At 45.6% G+C, this 22,656-nt stretch overlaps 1 protein-coding gene across 4 annotated transcripts; it reads right to left on the bottom strand.

Annotated features, from left to right (window-relative positions):
• Positions 1-326: 326 nt before the first annotated feature.
• adam9a (ADAM metallopeptidase domain 9a) lies at positions 327-21,630 on the bottom strand. Of its 4 annotated transcripts, none has more exons than XM_026321283.1 (24): positions 21,199-21,630; positions 16,010-16,110; positions 14,053-14,111; positions 13,396-13,474; positions 12,687-12,763; positions 11,025-11,223; positions 10,858-10,923; positions 10,566-10,637; positions 10,216-10,385; positions 10,046-10,127; positions 9,801-9,934; positions 9,210-9,381; positions 8,817-8,909; positions 8,494-8,598; positions 7,634-7,724; positions 7,240-7,345; positions 6,969-7,152; positions 6,559-6,639; positions 5,617-5,722; positions 5,177-5,324; positions 4,870-4,972; positions 4,442-4,471; positions 4,128-4,214; positions 327-3,856 (listed from the first exon to the last, which is right to left on the bottom strand). In XM_026321283.1, the coding sequence occupies exons 1-23, from the start codon at positions 21,266-21,268 to the stop codon at positions 4,152-4,154; spliced, it is 2,391 nt and encodes a 796-aa protein (XP_026177068.1). In that variant the 5' UTR covers positions 21,269-21,630; the 3' UTR covers positions 327-3,856; positions 4,128-4,151. The 4 variants fall into 4 exon arrangements, with proteins under 4 accessions (XP_026177068.1, XP_026177066.1, XP_026177069.1 ...); XM_026321281.1 differs by having other exon boundaries at positions 4,156-4,214; XM_026321284.1 differs by lacking the exon at positions 4,442-4,471.
• Between the last annotated feature and the right edge of the window lie 1,026 nt (positions 21,631-22,656).

The following is a 22,656-nucleotide window of genomic DNA, read 5'->3' as shown; positions in this document are numbered from 1 at the left end:
CCACTGGAAAGTTAAAGTTTTCCTATTGTGAAGCACACACAGTCATTGTCAACATACTAGGCAATAAATCAGAGTTTACGTCTTTGTTATTCTACACCAACACATCCAGCATCTGTTTGAATAAAGTTTATTGAATTAGCACGGTCTGTCTGCAGGTCTGTGTTTATTCTCCCAGGATGGACCTACACAGCAGACAGCAGCTGAGCGCAGAAAGCCTCATATGCGCCAAGGGTCCACAGCCCAATCCTTTGTTTTCAGCTGCAACGGGTCTAAAATCACAATCAGCTTCACAATCACTTCCAAATCATAAAAGTCAGTCCATGAGAAATTTCCACATGACACAGCGATATTTAATAATGAAATAAAAACTGCACGATAACAGTATTACATTTGCAAAAAAAGTCTCATATAAATTCATATTTTCTAATAGAAAAGGTGATTAAAATCTCTTTGTCGCATGGTGATATCAGTGTTTATAAGGAGATAAGGTGACACCTGTCAACATCACTCACACATGCAGTACACACAGGTTTTAGCATAAATAATACCTATACTGAGGAGGGATTTTCTTTGAGACTTTTTTGCCCTGAGCTTTACCTTCAGGCTGCCTACAAACACCAAATGTACTGCATGTATTCACTCTGTGAGACATTACTAACCAGCCGAGTTAAAGTACTACAGAAAGCAGTAGTGGAAGAAGTACTTGAGTAAAAGTAGCAACAGTACTAAAGTAATGTACATATGTAGTGGGGTCAAAATCTACTTAAAAGTACCAAAAGTACAAATACTTGTTACGCAGAATGACACAGAAATGATGCAGCTGGAAGTGGCTGAGTTAATTGAAATACTTCATGTACTGCTGGTACACTTCATGTATTACGTCACAATTTATAGCTGATTTATATTTTGTATTAAGTATTGAGTCCACAGAGTATATAAAGCTGGCAGATACTGTACATACAAGGCCCATTTCCCTCTAAAAGTACAATTACCACTAAACTCTACACAAGTACAGTACTTGAAGAAATATACTTAGTGATCCAGCGTTGGCTCTGGGCACTGGAAGGAACGTATGCCTCAAAGACTCAACTCAGGGCCAAAAAAATCTCACACTCCCCTGCAGCCCAGGCTGGTGGATCCAACCTTTAAAGTCAGCGTTCAGCAGAAGCAGTTTACCGCCTGTAATCTGATGCTCATTACTTTGGCATCAGCTGCTCTTGTGTCTCTAAATAACTTCAGCCTTAGCAGTCTCTTCTGTTTCCACTTTTCTCAGGAATCAAAATCCAGAGTTGCTCTTAATTATTTTGCATAACAATGGGCAAATGGCACAAAATTAGCCCTGTGACTTTTTATGGTCAGTCAAGTCCTCATGTTCACACCCATTTCTGTGCAAAACCACCACAACAATTTAAAACCTAACTAAAGCAGATAAGGATATATCAACATGACACACAGTGCATCCAGGCTCACGAACTGCAGAGTGCAGCCAACTGGCTAACAATGCTAACAGTCAAAGAAAGCCAGTCAGACATGCTGGGAAACATTTGGTTTACTGGTGGTGTGTGTGGATTCCTGGTTATTCCAGATTATTTCCACACTTCAACACTGTTTCACATCTTCATTCTGGGATGTTCGGTAGATTAATAAACAAACAGCAGCTTCAGTTTGGACAGTGTCTGGTTGAATTCCTAAGCCTGCATATTAATTAAGACGCTAAAGCCCACAGGAAAGTTTTTGATAATAAAGTCTAACGCATGTTTCATTAGAGATCAGGATTGTGACCCAGCAAAAAGGTTTGTGTTGGGTATCATTTTCGGCACGTGGACCAAAAAGGGAATACGACTGAGTCTGAGCTTAAACTGAAACTTTAATTAACATCAAATCATTAATTTCAACCAATCAGTTTCATAGTTTTAAATCAGGAGGTTGAGCATTAGGATCAAGTTGGTTGTGAGCTTCAGACTAATTAACTACAGCTGTTATTCCACCATGACCCATTTAAACTAATTTAGGTAAAAGCCAAAAGTATGTTGCAGATAGTTGTCATCCCGTCCATAGTCAGTTTGAGCTCCTGCACTCTGGGAAGTGCTACATGGTTCCATTGACAAACAAGGTGGTTTTTCTAAAAGTCATTTATCCCATTGGCTGTAGATATTCTTAAATCAGCTGGGATTTGACGTGTCTGTCACTCCCCAGATGTAATGTCCTGTGGTGTTTGTCTTGTTTCTTTTACATTTTTATACTGATCATATCCTATGCTGTTGTATGTTTGTTTGGTGTGCACGTGTGCAAAGACAAATTTCCACTGTGGTGTATAATAAAGTAATAAAGTATAAAGTAAAGAATAAAGTAAACACAAGAATCAGATCAGTTTTAGTATAATAGTGATTAGCATGAAAGGACTCAGAGCAGGATTGGGATCAGCAAACGTGTCCTTGTTCATGTTTCTGGCAAAAGGTTTCCCACAGTGAACCACCTACATCTACCGCACTTAGACGGGATCAGAACACAGTTCAGGTGTCGTGTTAGCAGCAGGTTTTTTGTAATCTCTTCCATGTCAAAAAAAGAAAAGTGTTTTCTGCAGGACACATAAAGACACGTCCAACACATTTAACCAAAGTTTCCACAGAGGACCGTGAAGAGGTACCAAACCACATCTACAGAACATCCCAGACATCAGATCAAGTGAAGCGTCTCAGGGGAGAAAACTAGATGAGGTGAGTACATTCCCTGCAGAAAGCACAGCCACAAACATCAACGTACCACAGATCCGGATCCAGGGGAGAGGAACTGCCCTCAGATGCTGTTGCATACTGTAAATGTACAAATCTTGAGAAAAGAGTGCCAGGTAAGCCGGGCAGCGGACACCACAGCAGCAGGGTGTGTTACATTCCTATAACAGTGCAGAGCAGAGGGGAGGTGCAATCAGATGGCACCAGTGCTTTCATTCACAGAAATAGAATGAAATAAAGAAAGTGAAGGTGCAAACTCCACCTGCTGTGGCGTGTCTTCAAACCAGCCAATCAGAGTTAAGCATTCCTTACTACTGCACAGAGTTAGCATGACATCATTAAATTAGCATCATAATTAAAATGCTGATGTAGTGTAGTTTGGTATTAAGGCTAACTAGCATTAGCCCTTGAACTTGTACATTTGCTAGTACTGTTAGCAATAACACATCAGGAAACAGCACAGCTGGTGTTCTGTAATGCTAACAGCCGTATGGAATTTGAGACACTATTTAGCATATTTAGCATTAGCCATGACCATGTTACCTGTGTGCCTAGCAAATGCTTAGCAAATACCTAGCATGCTGGTAACAAAGGTTGAAGAAGTGAATAAACACATCGGCGATAAATACATTTTTGGTCAGTTAACAAAAAGTTTCTCAGGTGTTTGGCTTGTTGATGTCGCAGGCAACGGTTCTGGAAATATGATTGGCTGGTTTGGTGACAGAGCAGACAATATGTCAGTGCTGGAGCTGAGCCTTTATCTCCAGAGTGCACGTCAAAGTAAGTAAGAAAGTAAAGACAGACTGTAGTTGATAGGATGTGCAGTTCAGTCCCACTGTGTTCCTGTTTCTTCCAATAAAGTCCCAGTACAGTGTGACTGGATCCAGTTTCCTAGTGGTCCAGTTCACAGTCCGATCTCAAACACATGTCCGCCTTCCTAGCTCCATAAGGTGTTTCCTGCCTATTGCTAGATACCCAGCAGGCTGAAGATGAAAAGGAAGAAAAGAAGAAGATGGGTGTCATCCAGGTGTGGAGGGAGGGGGCTCCTGATTGGTTAAACAGGTGGAGCAGGGGCGGGTCTTTGAGGCACCAGAGGTTGTGATGCAGCAGAAGGTTTCGGTTTCCTGAGAGAAGTAAACCAGAAAAAAGATGTTTAAAAAAACAAAACGTAAAAGTCAGTTTTTGCAGCTGTTCCATATTCCAGCAACATCAATCAGTAATCAATAATTCAGACCTTGTGCTGCTCAGCTGAGCTTGATTCGTTTAGTAGCTGCCACTAAGAAGTGGAGTTACTGCCAAAAGTAAACTCAAAAGGTTTTGCTCAAATGTTTTGTTGTTTTTAAATGTGACTGATTAACCTGATCAGCAAACTGAAATGTATCATAATTATCTCACATGCAGTGAAAGGAGTTGTGGTTCTTACAGTGGAGGAGGAGGAGGCCTGACGGCGTAGGATGGAGCTGTCCTGCTGGTCTCCACCACCTGAGCACACACAGGTGTTCACATTAATGAAGAAAGCTGCTCTGGAAGTTTCACATTAAACCCTCAAGCTTTTGTCAACAGCCAGTGGGACAGACAGTGTACACAGACAACATGGAAAACACTCACTAACAGTAGTAGAGCAGATGCTTCAGAGCACTGTAGTAGTAGTACCAGCAGTAGTAGTACACATTAGTATTAGAGTGTGAGTAGTAATGGGAGTATTTTACCTCCGGTGGTGGCAGTAGCTGAGCGTGGTGCTTTATATGGAGAGAGAGCAGAGGATGTTAGGACTCATTCATTTAAAGTACCACTGATCTCACACACACACACACACACACACACACACACACAGGTTGTGATCTATTAATGGAGGTTAGAGGTTAACAGAACTATGTGGTGATTGGTGAATTCATTAATCAGCTAGTTGGATATGATCACACTAATTAATAAATGTCCACATCATCCTATTCGGGGATGTGGATGCAGCTCTAGAGTCAGATTTAGTCGACACAACACAAACACGATCGGTGCATGTTCCAGGAGGAAAAGAAAGTTTGTTTGCTTGTGGTTCAGTTTGGGTTAAACATGAGTTACACCTCCATCACACACTCAGCCCCTACGTTACATCACGGTGGTCTCAAGGTGGTGAACTCACTCCATCTCTGACGATGTTGTTGGCGTTGCCCCGGGTGACGGATGGAGGCTGGGCCCTGGCAGGCGGTCCTCTGGTGGGATTGGCTGCGGCCGAACCGTCAGGCCTGAGGTGAGCAGAGTCAGACAGAGGGGATTGTTGTTTTTTTTTTTAGTCTAAGCTGAGACCATGCAGACCAATAAGCTGAACCAGGTTCTGGATTCACACACATTACACCACGTTCAGTGGTGCTGTCTCTGGATGGGACCTTATCCCCTTACAAAATGAGCTTTAGCAACCTCAGTTTCTCTTTCCTCTCTTTGAGACTCACTGGTATCCCTGCGACCTCTTCCTGCGTCTCAGCCCGAGTCGTCGTAGCAGCTCGTTCCTGCGCAGGAAAACAAACGCACCCAGAGCGAGCAGCGGAAGAACAACGAAGAAGAAGACCAACAGACCATCTCTGAGGGACGTGTCTTTATCTGAGGACGATAGATAAACAGTTTATACTGAAGTAGGCGAGAAATCGTACCAGTACTATAAAACGCGCTTTTAATGTGAAATATATTTCAGCAGGAAGTGGTGAGTTTCACAGGAAACCTTAGAAAATAAAATAACAGGAGCGAGGACAGTATTGATGTTAACGAGACAACCTGACCGCTTTTGTACCAATAACTGATCGGTCAATTGATTTTTATCAGTGCTTCATGCATCCACAACCAACCAGACACTAGAGACCATCCGACGCAAAGTGCAGATTCAACCAGTCCGTACCGTTCCACGTGGGTCCACTGTCCATACTGCCTCCATAACCTTTGACCTCACAGAACGGTGGCGCCCAGCCGTCCTCACAGTGACAATTCCTGTTACTGTTGCACACCTGAAACACAGGATTCAGTTTTTCTCCTGACTACAGGCAGGTCTAAATACTATCAAATACTACTAAATACTACAGTACCCATGAGCCCTGGGCAATGCTTCCATGGAGAGTTAGAGCCAGTGGACTGTTTGGACTGATTTCTCAGTCCCAGTTATTAAAGTAATTTTTACTGGTAAAAATATGAAACATTCATTTGTTCTGATTATTTTGTGTTTAATTAGAAAATAAATGGGATATTTTTTAATTTTATGTGTTTGACACTAAGACATTAATGCTAACATTAGCATTGTAGCTAACATGGTGCGAGTCAGTCAGTCAGTCAGACAGTCAGTCAGTCAGTCAGAGACACAGACAGTCAGTCAGTCAGTCAGTCAGTCAGTCAGAGACACAGACAGTCAGTCAGTCAGTCAGTCAGTCAGTCAGTCAGTCAGTCAGTCAGTCAGAGACACAGACAGTCAGTCAGTCAGTCAGTCAGTCAGAGACACAGACAGTCAGTCAGTCAGTCAGAGACACAGACAGTCAGTCAGTCAGTCAGTCAGTCAGAGACACAGACAGTCAGTCAGTCAGTCAGTCAGTCAGTCAGAGACACAGACAGTCAGTCAGTCAGACAGTCAGTCAGTCAGAGACACAGACAGTCAGTCAGTCAGTCAGTCAGTCAGAGACACAGACAGTCAGTCAGTCAGTCAGAGACACAGACAGTCAGTCAGTCAGACAGTCAGTCAGTCAGAGACACAGACAGTCAGTCAGTCAGTCAGTCAGTCAGAGACACAGACAGTCAGTCAGTCAGTCAGTCAGTCAGAGACACAGACAGTCAGTCAGTCAAACAGATATCTCACTCCGTGTCCGTGACATTTCTTCTCCACATCACAGTCGTATTTCAGGACGTCGGAGCTGCGACACTCAAAATTTATGCACACCTGAACACCACAGAAGAAGAAAAGGGAAAGTCACATGAGACAGACATCACCTCTGCTTTTTTTTCTTCTTCACTTATTGTTTCCTGTGCTCTCCTCCCTCTTTCCTCCCCTTGCCTCCTCCCCTTGTCTCCTCCCTTTGCTTACTCCCTATTTCCTCCTCTTGTCTCCTCCCCTTGCGTCCTCCATTTCCTCCCCTAATCTCCTCCCCTTGCTTACTCCCTATTTCCTCCTCTTGTCTCCTCCCCTTGCGTCCTCCATTTCCTCCCCTAATCTCCTCCCCTTGCTTACTCCCTATTTCCTCCTCTTGTCTCCTCCCCTTGTTTCCTCACCTTGTTGTCTCCACACTTAGTTCCTTCGTTCACCATGCCTGGATCGGGGACGTCTGATCCCAGCATGAAGTCGACGCCAAAACAGTTTCCCCCAGCGATTGGCGTGCTGATGATCGACGGTTGGATGCCAAAAACCGTCACCGCCTGAACATTGGAGCACTGCAGCTTCCCGCACAGAGCGTTTCTACGGAGACCAAAAACATTCATCCAATCAGCTGGTGGGGGGCAGACGTGCCTTCAGGTGAACAGATGTGCTGTGATCACATGATACCTGCTCTCACACTTCTTGTATCCATAGGTCTGCAGGCCACAGTTTCCGAAGCGATCTCCTTTACTGTTGACGTCTTTAAAACAGATTTCAGGAGCCGCCTTCGCCTCTGAGGAGGAGCAGGAGCAGGATGGCATGTTTTTAATCCAAGAGACACTGAGAAAGAACAACTGAGACCAACTGCCAAACAACATTTGATGATCAGCAGCATGAACCTGACGAAAAGCTGCTCAACAGTTTCCACAATTATAAACCACTGGTACCAGCTCCGTCCTATGCCCTGACAGTTCACTGCCTCTGTCTGTCAGTGCCCAACTGCACACATGGTTTCAGTCCCCATTACACCTGAACACACACACACACACACACACACACACACACAGTCTAGAGAACGTACTGGGTCCAAATATGGCCTGACACTGTCCGTCATAGTGCTGACACTTCCCGTTGTAACAGTAGGCCTGCTGGTTCCTGCAGGGCTGCCCGTTCTGGAAGAGAAGGAAGTTCATACATTTCAGGTGAAACACACCAAACATCAACCGACTCACAGACTGGGAGCAAAGTCTCCTGGAAACATCTGAGTGTTTTGTTATTAAAGGACAAAAGCTGCATAGTGGATGGTTTTATCCCCTGGTCCTGACTATGTCTCAGCACAGTCTGATCACAGAGTCTACAGATTGTTCCTGGTTTCTGCCCTGACATGCATTATGTAGATACAGGTGTGTGTCTGTCTGGACTCTGTCCAGTCAGATCAGTCTGTCCCAGGTGGACTCCAGTTAGGTTCTAGATTCTCAGGAGAATGCAAGCAGTCTGGAGACACAGTGACAGATCTGAGGACTTTTAAAAATGAGGGATTTTTAATTTTAAATGTAAAGGAGTGAACATATGTTCACCTTGTACCTGTGAGATACTGAGAGTAAGATGACAGTTTGATCCATTTCAAATGTAACACAGGACCATGTGAGTCTGAAAACTGTCTGTTAAAACCGTGTTACACTGGGGGCAGCTCAAACAGCTGCATCACAGCTGGAAGACAAATGGTAAAACTGGACATCGGTTGTGATTCAGGTCTGTACACCAGGTCTGTACATCAGGTCTGTACATCAGGTCTGTACATCAGGTCTGTACACCAGGTCTGTACACCAGGTCTGTACACCAGGTCTGTACACCAGGTCTGTACATCAGGTCTGTACATCAGGTCTGTACACCAGGTCTGTACATCAGGTCTGTACATCAGGTCTGTACATCAGGTCTTACCTGGACGAAGAAGTCGCTCTGACAGAAGGACGAGGAGCCGTTACAGTATTCAGGTAGATCACACTCATCTCTGCTGGAGCGACACACTGTTCCACCTGGTAGGTACTGAACACACGAACACACACACACACACACACACACACACACACACACACAGACTCAGTCTTAACTCAGTCAGCTGAGCCACAAGTGAATGAACTAATGCGCTATGCGTTAAAGTGATGTTCTGTCTATAGTCACACACACCTGCTGAAATTAAAGCTGTTTATTTTTAGAGATTTTAAAAATGTCATCACTGCTTCAACTCAGGACGCTGTGTTTACCTGACAGTTGTGGCAGCACTCTCCATATGCACACTGAGCTCCAGCCTTCAGTTTGCAGGTCTGATACTCACAACAGGGGTCCTTCGCACACTCCTACACACACACACACACACACACACACACAAACACACACACACACAGAAACACACGCACACACACACACACACACACACACAGAAACACACACCCTCCTGTGACTGAGCTGCTTTATTAGAAAAACACATATTAACACGTATTCATACTTTTCAGATAAATTACACACATTTATTTTTAGGTCTTTGACAAATTCTCTGGCATTAAATTAATATTTATTATGTTAATATCACTAGAATCAGTTTTCATATATCTGTTTTTCAAGCATTTGCATCATTATCTCTTAATTTCTCCACCAACCTTCTGAGAGCCACAGTCACACTCCTCTCCCACATCCACCAGCCCGTTCCCACAGAAGGGGGCGCTGTAGGCCTCATCAGGCCGCGGGACGTTCAGGAGGCACGTTCCCCCCGTCAGCAAGATCATCTTCTCAAAGTCATCAGAACTGCAGCTGCTGAAATTTTTGGATCCTCTGCAGGGAGGAGGAGGAGGAAGAGGAGGAGGAGGAAGAGGAGGTCAGGAGGAGGAGGAAGAGGAGGACAATGAGGTTAGGAGGAATGTGTAATATTTAGAGCGATCTATCATCAGAAATGAAATATGAATATGGTTCATAAACATAATCAGCAGTAAACACCAACCACTGCATCGTCTTAGAATGAGCCTTTAAACCTACATAAGGAGCAGGTCTCCTTTCACAGAGGCAGCCATTTTGTCTCACCATGTTTCTACAGGAGCCCAGAATGGACAAACCAAACTGGCTCTAAACAGGGAGTCACATTTTGTTTTAAAGTTGACAGCCATCACACCCTCCCTCACACCAGTGTGTGTCCATACTGTCTGTGTGTGTGTGTGTGTGTGTGCATACTGTCTGTATTTGTGTGTGTGTCTTACGTGGCTCCAGAGTTCATGATGCAGGCAGCGGCGGGGCAGGTGCAGGAACGCCCGTCGTCATGGTTCATCCCGAGGTTGTGCCCGAGCTCATGAGCCACAATGGAGGCGAACGCCGCGACGTTGTTATTGGTGAACTGACAGAGACGGAGGGACACTTCAATTTACCAACTGTTTTACATTTGACCTGAACGCACCATCACTTAGTGAACCATCAGTTTTTCTTCTTCTGCCGTGTAAAAAATTACCACGTTGATCCCTCCTCCGTGACTTCTGGAGCAGACGGTGGAGATGAAAGCCATTCCTGCTGTTTGTCCAAAACTCTTCTTCCTGCACCATCAACATCATCATCATCACACATACACTATGCGATACACTAACAGACTCATAATGTGTGTGTGTGTGTGTGTACACTGACAGGACGAGCTGTGCGGAGTCGTGGCGGCGGCGGGGGACCAGCTCCTTCTCCCTCCACTGGGTGAAGCGACTCAGCACCTCCCCAGCTCCTCCTTCAGTGCTGATCAGGTTCTGCTGAGTCCAGATCTCCAGACCAACCAGGACCACGCGAATGTTCAGCTGCATGTAGATCTGAACAGACACATAACAGACAGACACACACACACAGACACACACACACACACACAGTTTCCTCATCAGAAACTGGACCTCTGTTTTATTCTGTGGAGAACATTTCATCCTGACATTAACGAACATGACAGCAAAGGAACATCAGACATAAAACATCCAATGTGTTGTGTGTTTACTCACACTGTCGACGAAGTTGGCCAGACGAACCATCTCCTCCCTGACCACTGTCTCGTTCCTGTTCATGTAATTATACTGAAGACACGGAAAGAAAACTTTTATTGTGTTGTATCATCTCTGTTTCTGTAATTTAACCTGCTCCATCTGTATCAATGAATATTATTTAGTTATTCATCTTGGGTCCGACACAGGGGTTCCTAATAAACCCTCTGGGACCCACACAGGGGTTCCTAATAAACCGACCCGGTCCGACACAGGGGTTCCTAATAAACTGAGCAGTGTGTGTGTGTCTCACCCTGTCATTGTCGACCACCACCAGCAGCTCCACATAGTGAGTCTGATGAAGAACAGCTCGCTTCATCTGCAACACAAAGTCAATCCATGATTTTACAAATTAACTGTATTTGTATGGGTGTGTGTGTGTTTGTGTGTGTGTGTGTGTGTGTGTGTGTGTACACTCACCCTGCTGTGTTGTGTGTGGAGGATTTCTTTTGGTTCATACTGAGCATGCTCTGTGGCGTTGCTGTGTTCATGCTCGTGTGGCGTTCCACACGCCCGAGGCTGTGATGTCACATCCTGTAGGCGGTATACTAGGTGCTGCCCAGGGGCGGAGTCTAATGGCTCAATGCCGTAACTATCATTAGTGAGATGCATCACTCCTCTAAAGAAAGACACACCAAAAATATAAGGTTTTTGTTTTTCGTTTTTCAGTCCGAGTGAGACAGTAATATTATTTTGACCACCTTTACCAGCACAGGTGAAATGACCTCACCTGCAGGTTTGATTCTGACACGGTTTCATTAAAAAGACTATGACCTAAAGGGACAGTTCACTCAAATACGAAACCAAACTCTTTGGACTTGTATCATATTTTATTGTTCCTCTAATGAAATCAGTTTCCTTTTTGTTATGATTATGTTTTTCTGTGTGAATCCCCAGTAAAAAGGGTTTAAGGCTCTTTTCAGATCATTTTCTCAGAGTTTCTGCCGTCGAACAGTTTTCCTTCAGACACCTGTATATTTTCACTGAAGTGCTTTAAATTCACAGGAGTTTCATACGTTCCCTGGTGTGAGTTACAGCACAAGGAACGTCATTTGGTTTGTTTTTATTTTCTCAGAATTATAAAATTCCCTCTCTGAGCTCTCACTATAAAAAAAAACACAAAAGTATATTTACACAACGTCCTGAACATCTGGATCACATCTGCTGTGCCAGAAAAATTAACCCCTTACTAAGGATTTGACTGATCCACCCAAAGACTGTAACCACGGACTTTCAGAGACTATGCGGGTCAAAGAGGTCTGTATTCACATCCCAGGCCTGAACGTCCTGCTCGTCTTCCAGCTATCCCTGCCTACCCTCTGCTGATTACCTGGATCAGGAACATGGGGTGTCCTCCCTGCTGTGGGAAATATTATAGGAAACCATCTGCAAAACCCCAGAGGAGGAAAAATCTGAGTTTTCAGTTGAAAACTTTAGTGGTGGACTGATGAGGAGCATTTGTGTTGAACGTCAGTACATAAAGTCCAAGTGTGAATTAAGTCGAGTGTGTGTGAGGCCAACCAAAGTAATTAGTGAGGAATCACACAGGCTGAGACAGCAGGGAGGACACACTGAACCATCTGTGAGGAAATATAAATAGGAAAATAACTGTGTCCTTCACAGAGGACAGTGTGTGCGGTGTGTTAGTGTGTGTACATAGTGTGTACAGTGCGTGTAAACTGTGTGTTTGTGTCAAGACTTTTAACCCAAAGGTGAAAACAGATCAGACCCTGAATGTTAGAGTCATGTAGGACTTTTCACAATAAGAGTCCTCCCTTACTGGTTCCTCCAGTTACAGGGACTAAGAACATGTTTCCTGTTTGACACCTGAAGGATGAAATGATCATCTAGTTAGTTCAATTTAAGAGAGAGATGGGTCTACAGCACTAAAATCACTGAGACCCCACACACACTGTTCAATGGTCTCTGGTTTACAGTGACCCTCAAACCATCGGGGGTTTATCCATAGCCAGAAGCTGCAGATGTGCTTTTGTTTACCAGCAGAGGGAGCTGCAGCCCAGGTCTGCCCTGCCGGACCCTGAGGTCCAGGAGGAACCTGTTTATGAAACTGATGCGTGTTACCTGAGGCCGCCGCAGATGCTCATGGCAACAGAGGACCCCTCCATGTCCTGAACGAAGCCCCGATAGTGACAGTGGTTCTGTAAAATACAACACACACAGTGATGCAGTGATGCAGCTGTGCAGCCTGTGTGCAGTGCCCCAGAGACACCAGCAGGGGGCAGACATCAGCTTCACCTGCTGACAACAGGTGTGACATTATCTCCCACACTGGTTCTGCCTGTGCCCGACCTTTGGGTCCGTGTACACACTTTATGTCGACTGCCCAGGGAAACAGATCCCCACTGTGGACAGGACACCTACACCTACAGGTTTCCCACCTGCTTACAGAGGATCAGCCACGAGCAGAGCAGACTAAACAAGCAGGGTGAACTGAGAGGGTCTGCAGAAATGTTCAGCAGAGCTTCCCATTAAGACATGACAGGAATCAGAAACGTGTCAAAAAAAGACAAAGAAAATAATGTCGCTGGCGATGACATCAGCAGTCAAAATCCACTTCCTGTTTCAGTCCCAACGGAGACCACAGTGTGTGGGCAATGCTGCCTGAGTCCAGAGGAACTAAAGAGTTTGTTTGCTGATCTTTACTGTGGTCTACTCCATGGTTTCAGTGACGTACTGAGCATAAACCAATCAAAGCAGGATGAAACACGTGTGTGTGTGTGTGTGTGTGTGTGTGTGTGTGTGTGTGTGTGTGTGTGTGTGTGTGTGTTACCTGTACAGGTGGGTGGGATGTGATCAGGGATCCGTTCTCACTGTAGGTGAACACAGTGAAGTCTGCAGGGAGCAGCAGCCTAAAAACAACAACAAACACATTTGTGTTTAATTGGAAAGAAAAAGTCAGATTTTTCTAAATGAACCAGACTAATGTGGCGAACATGACAATATAAATATGTTTACACTGTTTTTACTCCTTATTTACCTGTTTACTCCTGTTCCTCTGCTGTTTAATGGTCATTATTATTATTATCACTGTACTAATAAAAATATTGTAGTTTATAATTTGTTACACAGAAAAACTGGTTTTATATTTAATGAGACAACTTTTCTAACAATATTTAGTATAATTTCATAGTAATAATATTACTGCTGTTCTCAGTGTATGTACAGAAACACTCCTCTGTCAACATGAGCCACACAAACAGGAAACAGTCTCATCATTTTTAAAAACATCATTTCAGGAAAGAAAAACCAGCAGCAGCTGAGTCTGTTATCCAGTGGCTCTGATTGGCCAATCAGCTGCGTCTGATATGACATCATAAGACTAATATCTACCTGCCGTCTTGTTGTGATTGGCTGAAGCTGAATCTTATTATTAAGAAACAGTCATTTATTAATTTATTCCTGTCACATCAGTCACATCCGAACTTACTCATTTCTCTCCAGATGGATCACATGATCCTTTCCATCCACACTGACGAGGTAAGAGACCTGGAGAAACAGGGAGGAATGAATCTGAGCTCAGCAGTGAAAGGACACACACACACACACACACACACACACACACACACACACACACACACACCCAGCTGCCAACAGCTGCTCCTCCGTCCTCTAACACAGTGGGGGTTAAAGGTCAACAGAGAAGCTGGCAGCCTGGTCACCTCCTGCTCTCTCAGTGAGACTAAGACCAGACTAAGTAGAAAGTATTTTTCACGTCATAACATTTTACTGCGTACGAATTCTTCAACAAGCGACGGCAGATGATTCTTTATTAAACCACCACAGAAGAAGATGAACTGGTCAAATGGTGAAGGACAATCTGACGTTGCTGTTAGTTCCATATGTGAATGTGAGGAAGGTCACAGCCTCGTCATCGCTCCTCAGTGTGTGAACAACGTGAACCTGAACCTGAACCTCCTGTTGTCAGAGCTCCAGCAGTCTGCTCTGCTCTGAGCCATGTTGGCGTGTGCTGAACTGACTTCATGTAGGATTGTGGGAAATGGGGCCATGGGCCTCCTCACACCACAGATATTATCTGAAGTCGTACCTGAAGTCCACCCAGTCCCCCTGATTATTGGTCAATCAGGTGGCAGCCTGTGATGTCAGCGTCAGTCCTAACACGCACAGGTCTGCCTGGTCTGGCTGAGTCTACTCAGGCCAGGTGGGGAGTGACTCTCTAACTTCCCCCAGACTGAAGAAGCCACTTGGATGAGTGAACAACATAAAGTCCAGTCGCCACGACTCAGACAACGTCACCTGGACTGAGACTCTTCCCAGCCTGCTCTGATCAGCTGTACCCCCCAAGAATAAGGGGACTTCACCGAATGTGACACTGTTCCTATGAAGAGCTGAGCTGTGTTTAAAACAGATTACACTTCACGCATAAACAGGGAGGACGAAGTGTTACTGACGAAACATGACGTCGGTGTTGGATGCAGATAAAAAAAATATCACACCACAGCAGGAGAGAAAAACATGGCTGCAGGCTGGAACACACACACACACACACACACACACACACACAGAGACAGTTTCTGCATCACTGTGAGGACATTTCACAGAGGCTGGGGCATCTGTTATATTAATGAGAGTCCTCACTGAGATATCTGGACAGATGTGTGTGTGTGACACATTGTGTGTCAGTGTGACTGTGTGTGTGTGTGTGTGTTGAACATGACCCAACATGCAGGGTGGGACTGAAGACGACAGCAGAGGAAACAGTCAGTCAGCAGCTTCCAGACTAACACCCCCTGCTCTGTGTGTGTTTAAGGCAGTTCTGCTGCAGGGGCCGATCTCACGCTGAAGAGTTCAGTACAGCAGGTTCAGCTCCACCTTATCAACCGAGGCCCAACATCACACTCCAAACAAAAGCAGCTCCACTGATTGTGTCGTCTGGAAACATGTTCAGCTTGGCCTGTTTTTGTCGACCTGCTGTATGAGATTTTTATTGATACGGAGGGAATGATAAGTAGATAAACCTCCCTGATGGGCGGTTTAAAGCACGTCTTCCTGTGTGCTGTGTGTGATGAAGATCTAAACTCTTTGACCCCCCAGCTTCATGTAAAGAAACAGTCCTTCATCCTAAGTCTGCTGAGATCAGAACTATGAGTCGTGGTTCACGTCAGCCGATGCAAACTGACCAGCTGTACGTGCAGACACACATCAATCCAGATCTATTTACTTCCAGAGAGACCAGCTCATGTTTCTACGTAACAGACAGACAGAGCTGCTTCACACAGTGAACAGTGATAATCTGCTGCTGACATGGGAAAGGTGAAGTGAGGTCACACTGACAGGAAGCAGCTGAGTTTGCGTTTCCTGAGGTCAGAGGTCACACAGGCCCCGGAGAGTAAAAGAAATAAAACCAGACTTGGAGACATCACTACCTGATCGGGTGGTCTTCCATCCACGTCCCGCCTCAGCCTGTGTCCTATTGGTCGAGGGACAGTCAGCTGATAGGAGGACAGGTGTTCAGTCTGCCGAGAGTCTGCAAGAGGAAACAGTCGGTCTATCATACTTTTATACTTTTTGAGTTTCATTTAAATGTTCTGTATAAATCAGGGCTGCAATTAAAAACTTCCCTTCAGGATTAATAAAGTTCTGGCTCTACGTCGGACTCTGGACATGAAGCTGAAGCTTCTCATGAAACTGCTGCGTTTAAGTGCAGAGGAGAAGTCAGAAGCAACACGTGAAGAGAAAACTGTCGACTGTCTGGAACTGAAATTCTGGATCAATCCTGGAGCCAGTGTAGACACGGGAAGTGGTTTGAAACAGAAAGAAAAAAGACCCACAAGTCCTCAGATCAGAAGAGGACCTACAAGCTGTTTTTTGGTTTTCTTCCCCTAAACTGGATTTAAGATGTAATTATTAGACTCAGGTCTGGACAAAGAACCAGATCCAGCACTGAACTTCCCCTGAAGAGCTTTTTTAAAAATTTTTTTCTGTTTTCCTCTGCTGCTGACCATCGACCCGTCACGTCAGCTCCACAAGCTGATTCACATCCTTCAAACTTCCCCTTTGCCTTCTCGCTCAGTTTTCACTTCAGTTCCCGTCACCTCAGGTCACTGACCTCAGACCTGCAGCCAGAGACCGTTATCCATGCGCACTGTGAAACACCAGTAAATGGGAGCTGATGTACTGGACCTGTAAACGTGCAGGTGTGTGTTTCTGTTTTTCTGTTGTCCCATTGGTTCTGATCCACTGGACACACACGTCTCAGTTTGACGCTTTGTGTGTTTCACTCGTGGTCCTTATGAGACTGATTAAATATACAGATGATGTGATTATTGCCTGGCACTGAGGTTCTTCAGGTGACGGGCGACTGCCTGCAGATACGACTTCTGGTTCTGACTGGATCTCAGCTGAACGCCTGAGACTTGTCAGCCCTTTCACAGGCCTTTTAAAGCTCAGCTTGCCGCCTGATTCATGGTTGTCTGTAGTTATAGTGCCGGTAATTAAAGACGGAGCTGGTAAGGTTGGTAACATTAATAATAACAGGCCTTTTGCCTTGGCAAGTCCATCATCCAAGGTCCTGGAATGGATTTTAGTGGACTGCCTGAAGAAGCACATTTCTATTACAGAAAACCAGTTTGGACTCAAGGCCAGTTTCCTGTGCATCTATGCCTGGACAGAGATTGTACAGAAATAAATAGATCTACTGTTTTTATTGGTTTATTGATGCTTCTGAGAACTTTGACCAGGTCAGTCATGATAAACTATTTAACTGATTCAAAGGGGAGTTCCTGACTCACTGGTAGTCTAACCCGAGCACACGGTTTATCTTCTGGTTAAAGGAGATTGTTGACATGAGAGTTAATCCAGCTATCAGTATTGTTGCTTAATGGTTGTGGACACAGAGTCTCTAAATAAAGACCAACTGAATTGAATTGTTCTCCCTGATGAACCAGTCCAGACTCCTGATCCCACTGTGACCCCACAGATCAGTGAAGATTAGTTTAATCTAATTTGTTCCAGCTTCATCTGGTGACTTTCTCTCCCCCAGCAAAGCAGACAAGCCTTCAAGACACTGCAGGAAAGAGAAATCTTCTTCGGTATATAGGAAATATCAAAATCAGGAAAAACCCTTAAAGTCTGGAGAATTTGTTGAGAAATTCCCGAGAAATCATTAAAAATAAAACAAGCAAAACAATTTTTGAGAAAGCTTGAGGGAAAGGAAGAAGAAGGTTCAACAGAAAGTTAAAAAGTTAGTTTTTCAGAAGAAACATTGATGGAAAGCTCAGTGGCAGCTCTGGTTCTGAACCAAGTGGGTTAAGATGCTCTGAACCACAGAAACCTGATCTGACCTTCACACCAATGGACTGAACTTCACCTGACCTCAAACTCCACATCGGTGCCCTCATCCTCTCATCTGCCCACACTCCCTGTCTGTGGTAGTTTTGCTGCAGTCCTGTAAGGAGCCAATAGCAGCCCAGACAAAACGACCGGCCAATCAGAAAACAACTGAAATCACACCTGACCTCATTAGTGCCCTGACAAAACAACCGGCCAATCAGAAAACAACCCTAATCACACCTGTTTTAATAAAACAGTGTTTTAAAAAGACACTGTCATTGTCACAGTGTAAAAGACACTGAAGCAAAAATAAATTCCTCACAAAAAGGAAACGGGGTTTTAAGGTTTGAACGTAAAAACTCGATGTGCGTGTCATGAGAGTCCAGAAAAGCTGCAGCCTGATCCTTTACTGGAGGAGAACTCAGGAGGTTTTCTGGGTGAAAGTCAACATGTGATTCATGTTCTCAAAAACCAGAGTGAGTCATGATTCAGGGAAACGGGAACGCCTGCTGTTTGTGTTTTGCAGTGAAATCCTGTAGCGGTTCCTGTAAATGAAGCCAAGTTTCAGTCCGTGGATCCTTATCACGCGCACGCGCACACGCACACACAGACTCGAGCGTTTAACTAGATTTACTTCCTGTCAGTGTAAGAACCTGCCAGTGTCCAACGGCACTAAGCTGCTTAACGTGCAACTGGCCTGAACACACACAAACACACACTCCCACAGGCTGAAAACACAGATCCAGTCAACACACACACACACACACACACACACACACACACACACACACACACACACACAGAGGAAACCTCTCAGCAGCCCATGACAAAACAGATCAATATGTAACAATCAATAACTATTGATCTGTTTGAAACACTGGAGACCCAGAAGTTCAGACTGAAAACAAGTGATTCATGTTTCATGATCCTCCGACAAACGTCTGCTCACTTTTACACATGACGACGCCAAAAGTGCCGCTGCTCTAAAAACCGCAAACAGTGGTCGGTTTATTAGGAACCCGTGTCGGACTGGGTCAGTCTAATCCTACAGTCCGGCAGACGGGGCTAATTTAGGGCCAAGCCTCAGCGTCAGTAATTCTGCTCCTCTGGACTTTTCAGTTTCAATATTCAGGACTTTAACAAGGGAATCAAAACAGGCAGCTACAGAAATACAGAGATAGAAGAAGAAACTCCTCATTCAGGTACACACCCTCACCCTCACCATATTCACCCTCCTCACCCTCCTCACCCCACTATATTCTCCCTCACCCTCACTATAGTCAGTCTCACCCTCCTCACCCCACTATATTCTCCCTCACCCTCACTATAGTCAGTCTCACCCTCCTCACCCCACTATATTCTCCCTCACCCCCACTATATTCTCCCTCACCCTCCTCACCCCCACTATAGCCAGTCTCACCCTCCTCACCCCACTATATTCTCCCTCACCCCCACTATATTCTCCCTCACCCTCCTCACCCCCACTATAGTCAGTCTCACCCTCCTCACCCCACTATATTCTCCCTCACCCCCACTATATTCTCCCTCACCCTCCTCACCCGCACTATAGTCAGTCTCACCCTCCTCATCCCCTCTATATTCTCCCTCACCCTCACTATAGTCAGTCTCACCCTCCTCACCCCACTATATTCTCCCTCACCCTCACTATAGTCAGTCTCACCCTCCTCACCCCACTATATTCTCCCTCACCCCCACTATATTCTCCCTCACCCCCACTATATTCTCCCTCACCCTCCTCACCCCCACTATAGCCAGTCTCACCCTCCTCACCCCACTATATTCTCCCTCACCCCACTATATTCTCCCTCACCCTCCTCACCCCCACTATAGTCAGTCTCACCCTCCTCACCCCACTATATTCTCCCTCACCCCCACTATATTCTCCCTCACCCTCCTCACCCCCACTATAGTCAGTCTCACCCTCCTCACCCCACTATATTCTCCCTCACCCCCACTATATTCTCCCTCACCCTCCTCACCCCCACTATAGTCAGTCTCACCCTCCTCACCCCACTATATTCTCCCTCACCCCACTATATTCTCCCTCACCCTCCTCACCCCACTATATTCTCCCTCACCCCCACTATATTCTCCCTCACCCTCCTCACCCGCACTATAGTCAGTCTCACCCTCCTCATCCCCTCTATATTCTCCCTCACCCTCACTATAGTCAGTCTCACCCTCCTCACCCCACTATATTCTCCCTCACCCCCACTATATTCTCCCTCACCCTCCTCACCCCCACTATAGTCAGTCTCACCCTCCTCACCCCCTCTATATTCTCCCTCACCCCCACTATATGCTCCCTCACCCTCCTCACCCCCACTATAGTCAGTCTCACCCTCCTCACCCCCTCTATATTCTCCCTCACCCTCCTCACCCCCACTATAGCCAGTCTCACCCTCCTCACCCCCTCTATATTCTCCCTCACCCTCACTATAGTCAGTCTCACCCTCCTCACCCCCACTATAGCCAGTCTCACCCTCCTCACCCCCTCTATATTCTCCCTCACCCTCACTATAGTCAGTCTCACCCTCCTCACCCCCACTATAGCCAGTCTCACCCTCCTCACCCCCACTATAGTCAGTCTCACCCTCCTCACCCCCACTATAGTCAGTCTCACCCTCCTCACCCTCACTATAGTCAGTCTCACCCTCCTCACCCCCACTATATTCTCCCTCACCCTCACTATAGTCAGTCTCACCCTCCTCACCCCCACTATATTCTCCCTCACCCTCACTATAGTCAGTCTCACCCTCCTCACCCCCACTATATTCTCCCTCACCCTCACTATAGTCAGTCTCACCCTCCTCACCCCCACTATAGTCAGTCTCACCCTCCTCACCCCCACTATAGTCAGTCTCACCCTCACTATAGACAGTCTCACCCTCCTCACCCCCACTATAGTCAGTCTCACCCTCACTATAGTCAGTCTCACCCTCCTCACCCCCACTATATTCTCCCTCACCCTCACTATAGTCAGTCTCACCCTCCTCACCCCCACTATATTCTCCCTCACCCTCACTATAGTCAGTCTCACCCTCCTCACCCCCACTATATTCTCCCTCACCCTCACTATAGTCAGTCTCACCCTCCTCACCCCCACTATAGTCAGTCTCACCCTCCTCACCCCCACTATAGTCAGTCTCACCCTCCTCACCCCCTCTATATTCTCCCTCACCCTCACTATAGTCAGTCTCACCCCCACTATCTTCTCCCTCACCCTCCTCACCCCCACTATCTTCTCCCTCACCCTCCTCACCCGTGCTCAGGGGGCCCAGCAGCAGCAGCATTAGGCAGCAGACCTCCAGCAGCTCCAGTCTTCCTTCCATCTTCTTCTGCTAACGAACACAAATGTGTCTCGTAGTCTTTACAGTCAGGCTCGTCTTCCAGCCGTGTCCCCCCGCGGAGCCTCATGCTAAACGCCCCGCAGCGGTTTCCCTCCTGGGCCAGGACGAGCCATCCCGGGGCGGGTGTTAGCCGTTAGCCCGGAGCTAACAGGCTCAGCTGGCACTCGGCTCTAAAACGGTTCTCGCGGACGGTTCGCTGGTTGAACGTGCCCGTTAATTAAAGGACAAACGGTGACTTTAGTTTCTTCAGTGTCGGTAACGTTAAAGAGCGTCCTGTCCGTGTGCAGCAGATATTTCTGTCCGTGGAAACTCCGCTGGAACCAGTCAGGTCTGCGGAAGTACTCGCTGCTTCCTCTGGAGCACTTCAGAGTAAGAGTTCTGCTCAAAATGTGACGGAATGACTGAAAACTATTTCTTACGGAACAATTCTGAATATATTTATTCACCATGAAGGACCACATGAAAACTCCAGTCTAATGCAAAGTGAAGAGAAGAACTGTACCTGATTTAACTGTCAGCTCCTTTCCCTGGCAGGTAAACATACAGGTGATAGTTTACAAAACAGCAGGTTTTGTTATAAGCACCGTTAAACTGTCCAACAGACAGAAAGCAGGTCAAAATGAAATGATTAGCAGTGATTTTGTCATTAATCCAACTCCTTAGCAGCAACGTGAGTTTGCTGCTTTTCTTTTTGTTTTAATTAAAACAAAAACCTATTGTAGATCCAGCAATAAATTGGCTGACTAAAGAACCAGCAAAATAGCATTTACTTTATCATTAACTGTAGCTCCATATATTATAAATAAAATTAGCGTGAGTAAAATTGTGGTATTACACGGACTTTTATTTTGAAGTCAAGGTAGTTCAACCAGAAGTCGTTAGGTTCGGTTCACGGAACTGCTGTTTTAAAAAGCTGCAACTACGCATGCGCATAATCTCGGGACGTACAGTGAGGTAAACCGAGCGCACCCTTCGTCAACTTTTATTATAATTTGATGAGAAGGGAAACTGTTGTGATCAACCTTAACCAAAACACCTCCGGGAGGTCCTGACACTTTAATCAAACCCACAGGTGTCAGACCCTCAACCCGTGAAAGGGAAGCGTTCATAACCGTGAACGCTGATTGGCTGAAATGTAATTGTGTTGTCATCACAATCCAGAATCAAAATAAATGAACCTAATGGTGAAGTTTGAGTTTACACCTTGACTCTCAAAACCATAACCAAAGAAGTTAAAGAACAAGAAACACTGATGAACCTACTCCAGCTCTCAGAGACGACAGTAAAGTCTTTTATTCCAATCTACTGTGTCAGACTCTGGGACACTGTGTCCTGGTGTTTCAGATATAAAACAAATACACATTATTATT

The sequence above is a fragment of the Mastacembelus armatus genome, chromosome 9, assembly GCF_900324485.2.
Source record: "Mastacembelus armatus chromosome 9, fMasArm1.2, whole genome shotgun sequence".
NCBI lineage: Eukaryota > Metazoa > Chordata > Actinopteri > Synbranchiformes > Mastacembelidae > Mastacembelus > Mastacembelus armatus.
The sequence above is the reverse complement of the archived record's forward strand: the minus strand, read 5'-3'. Positions and strand labels throughout refer to the sequence as shown.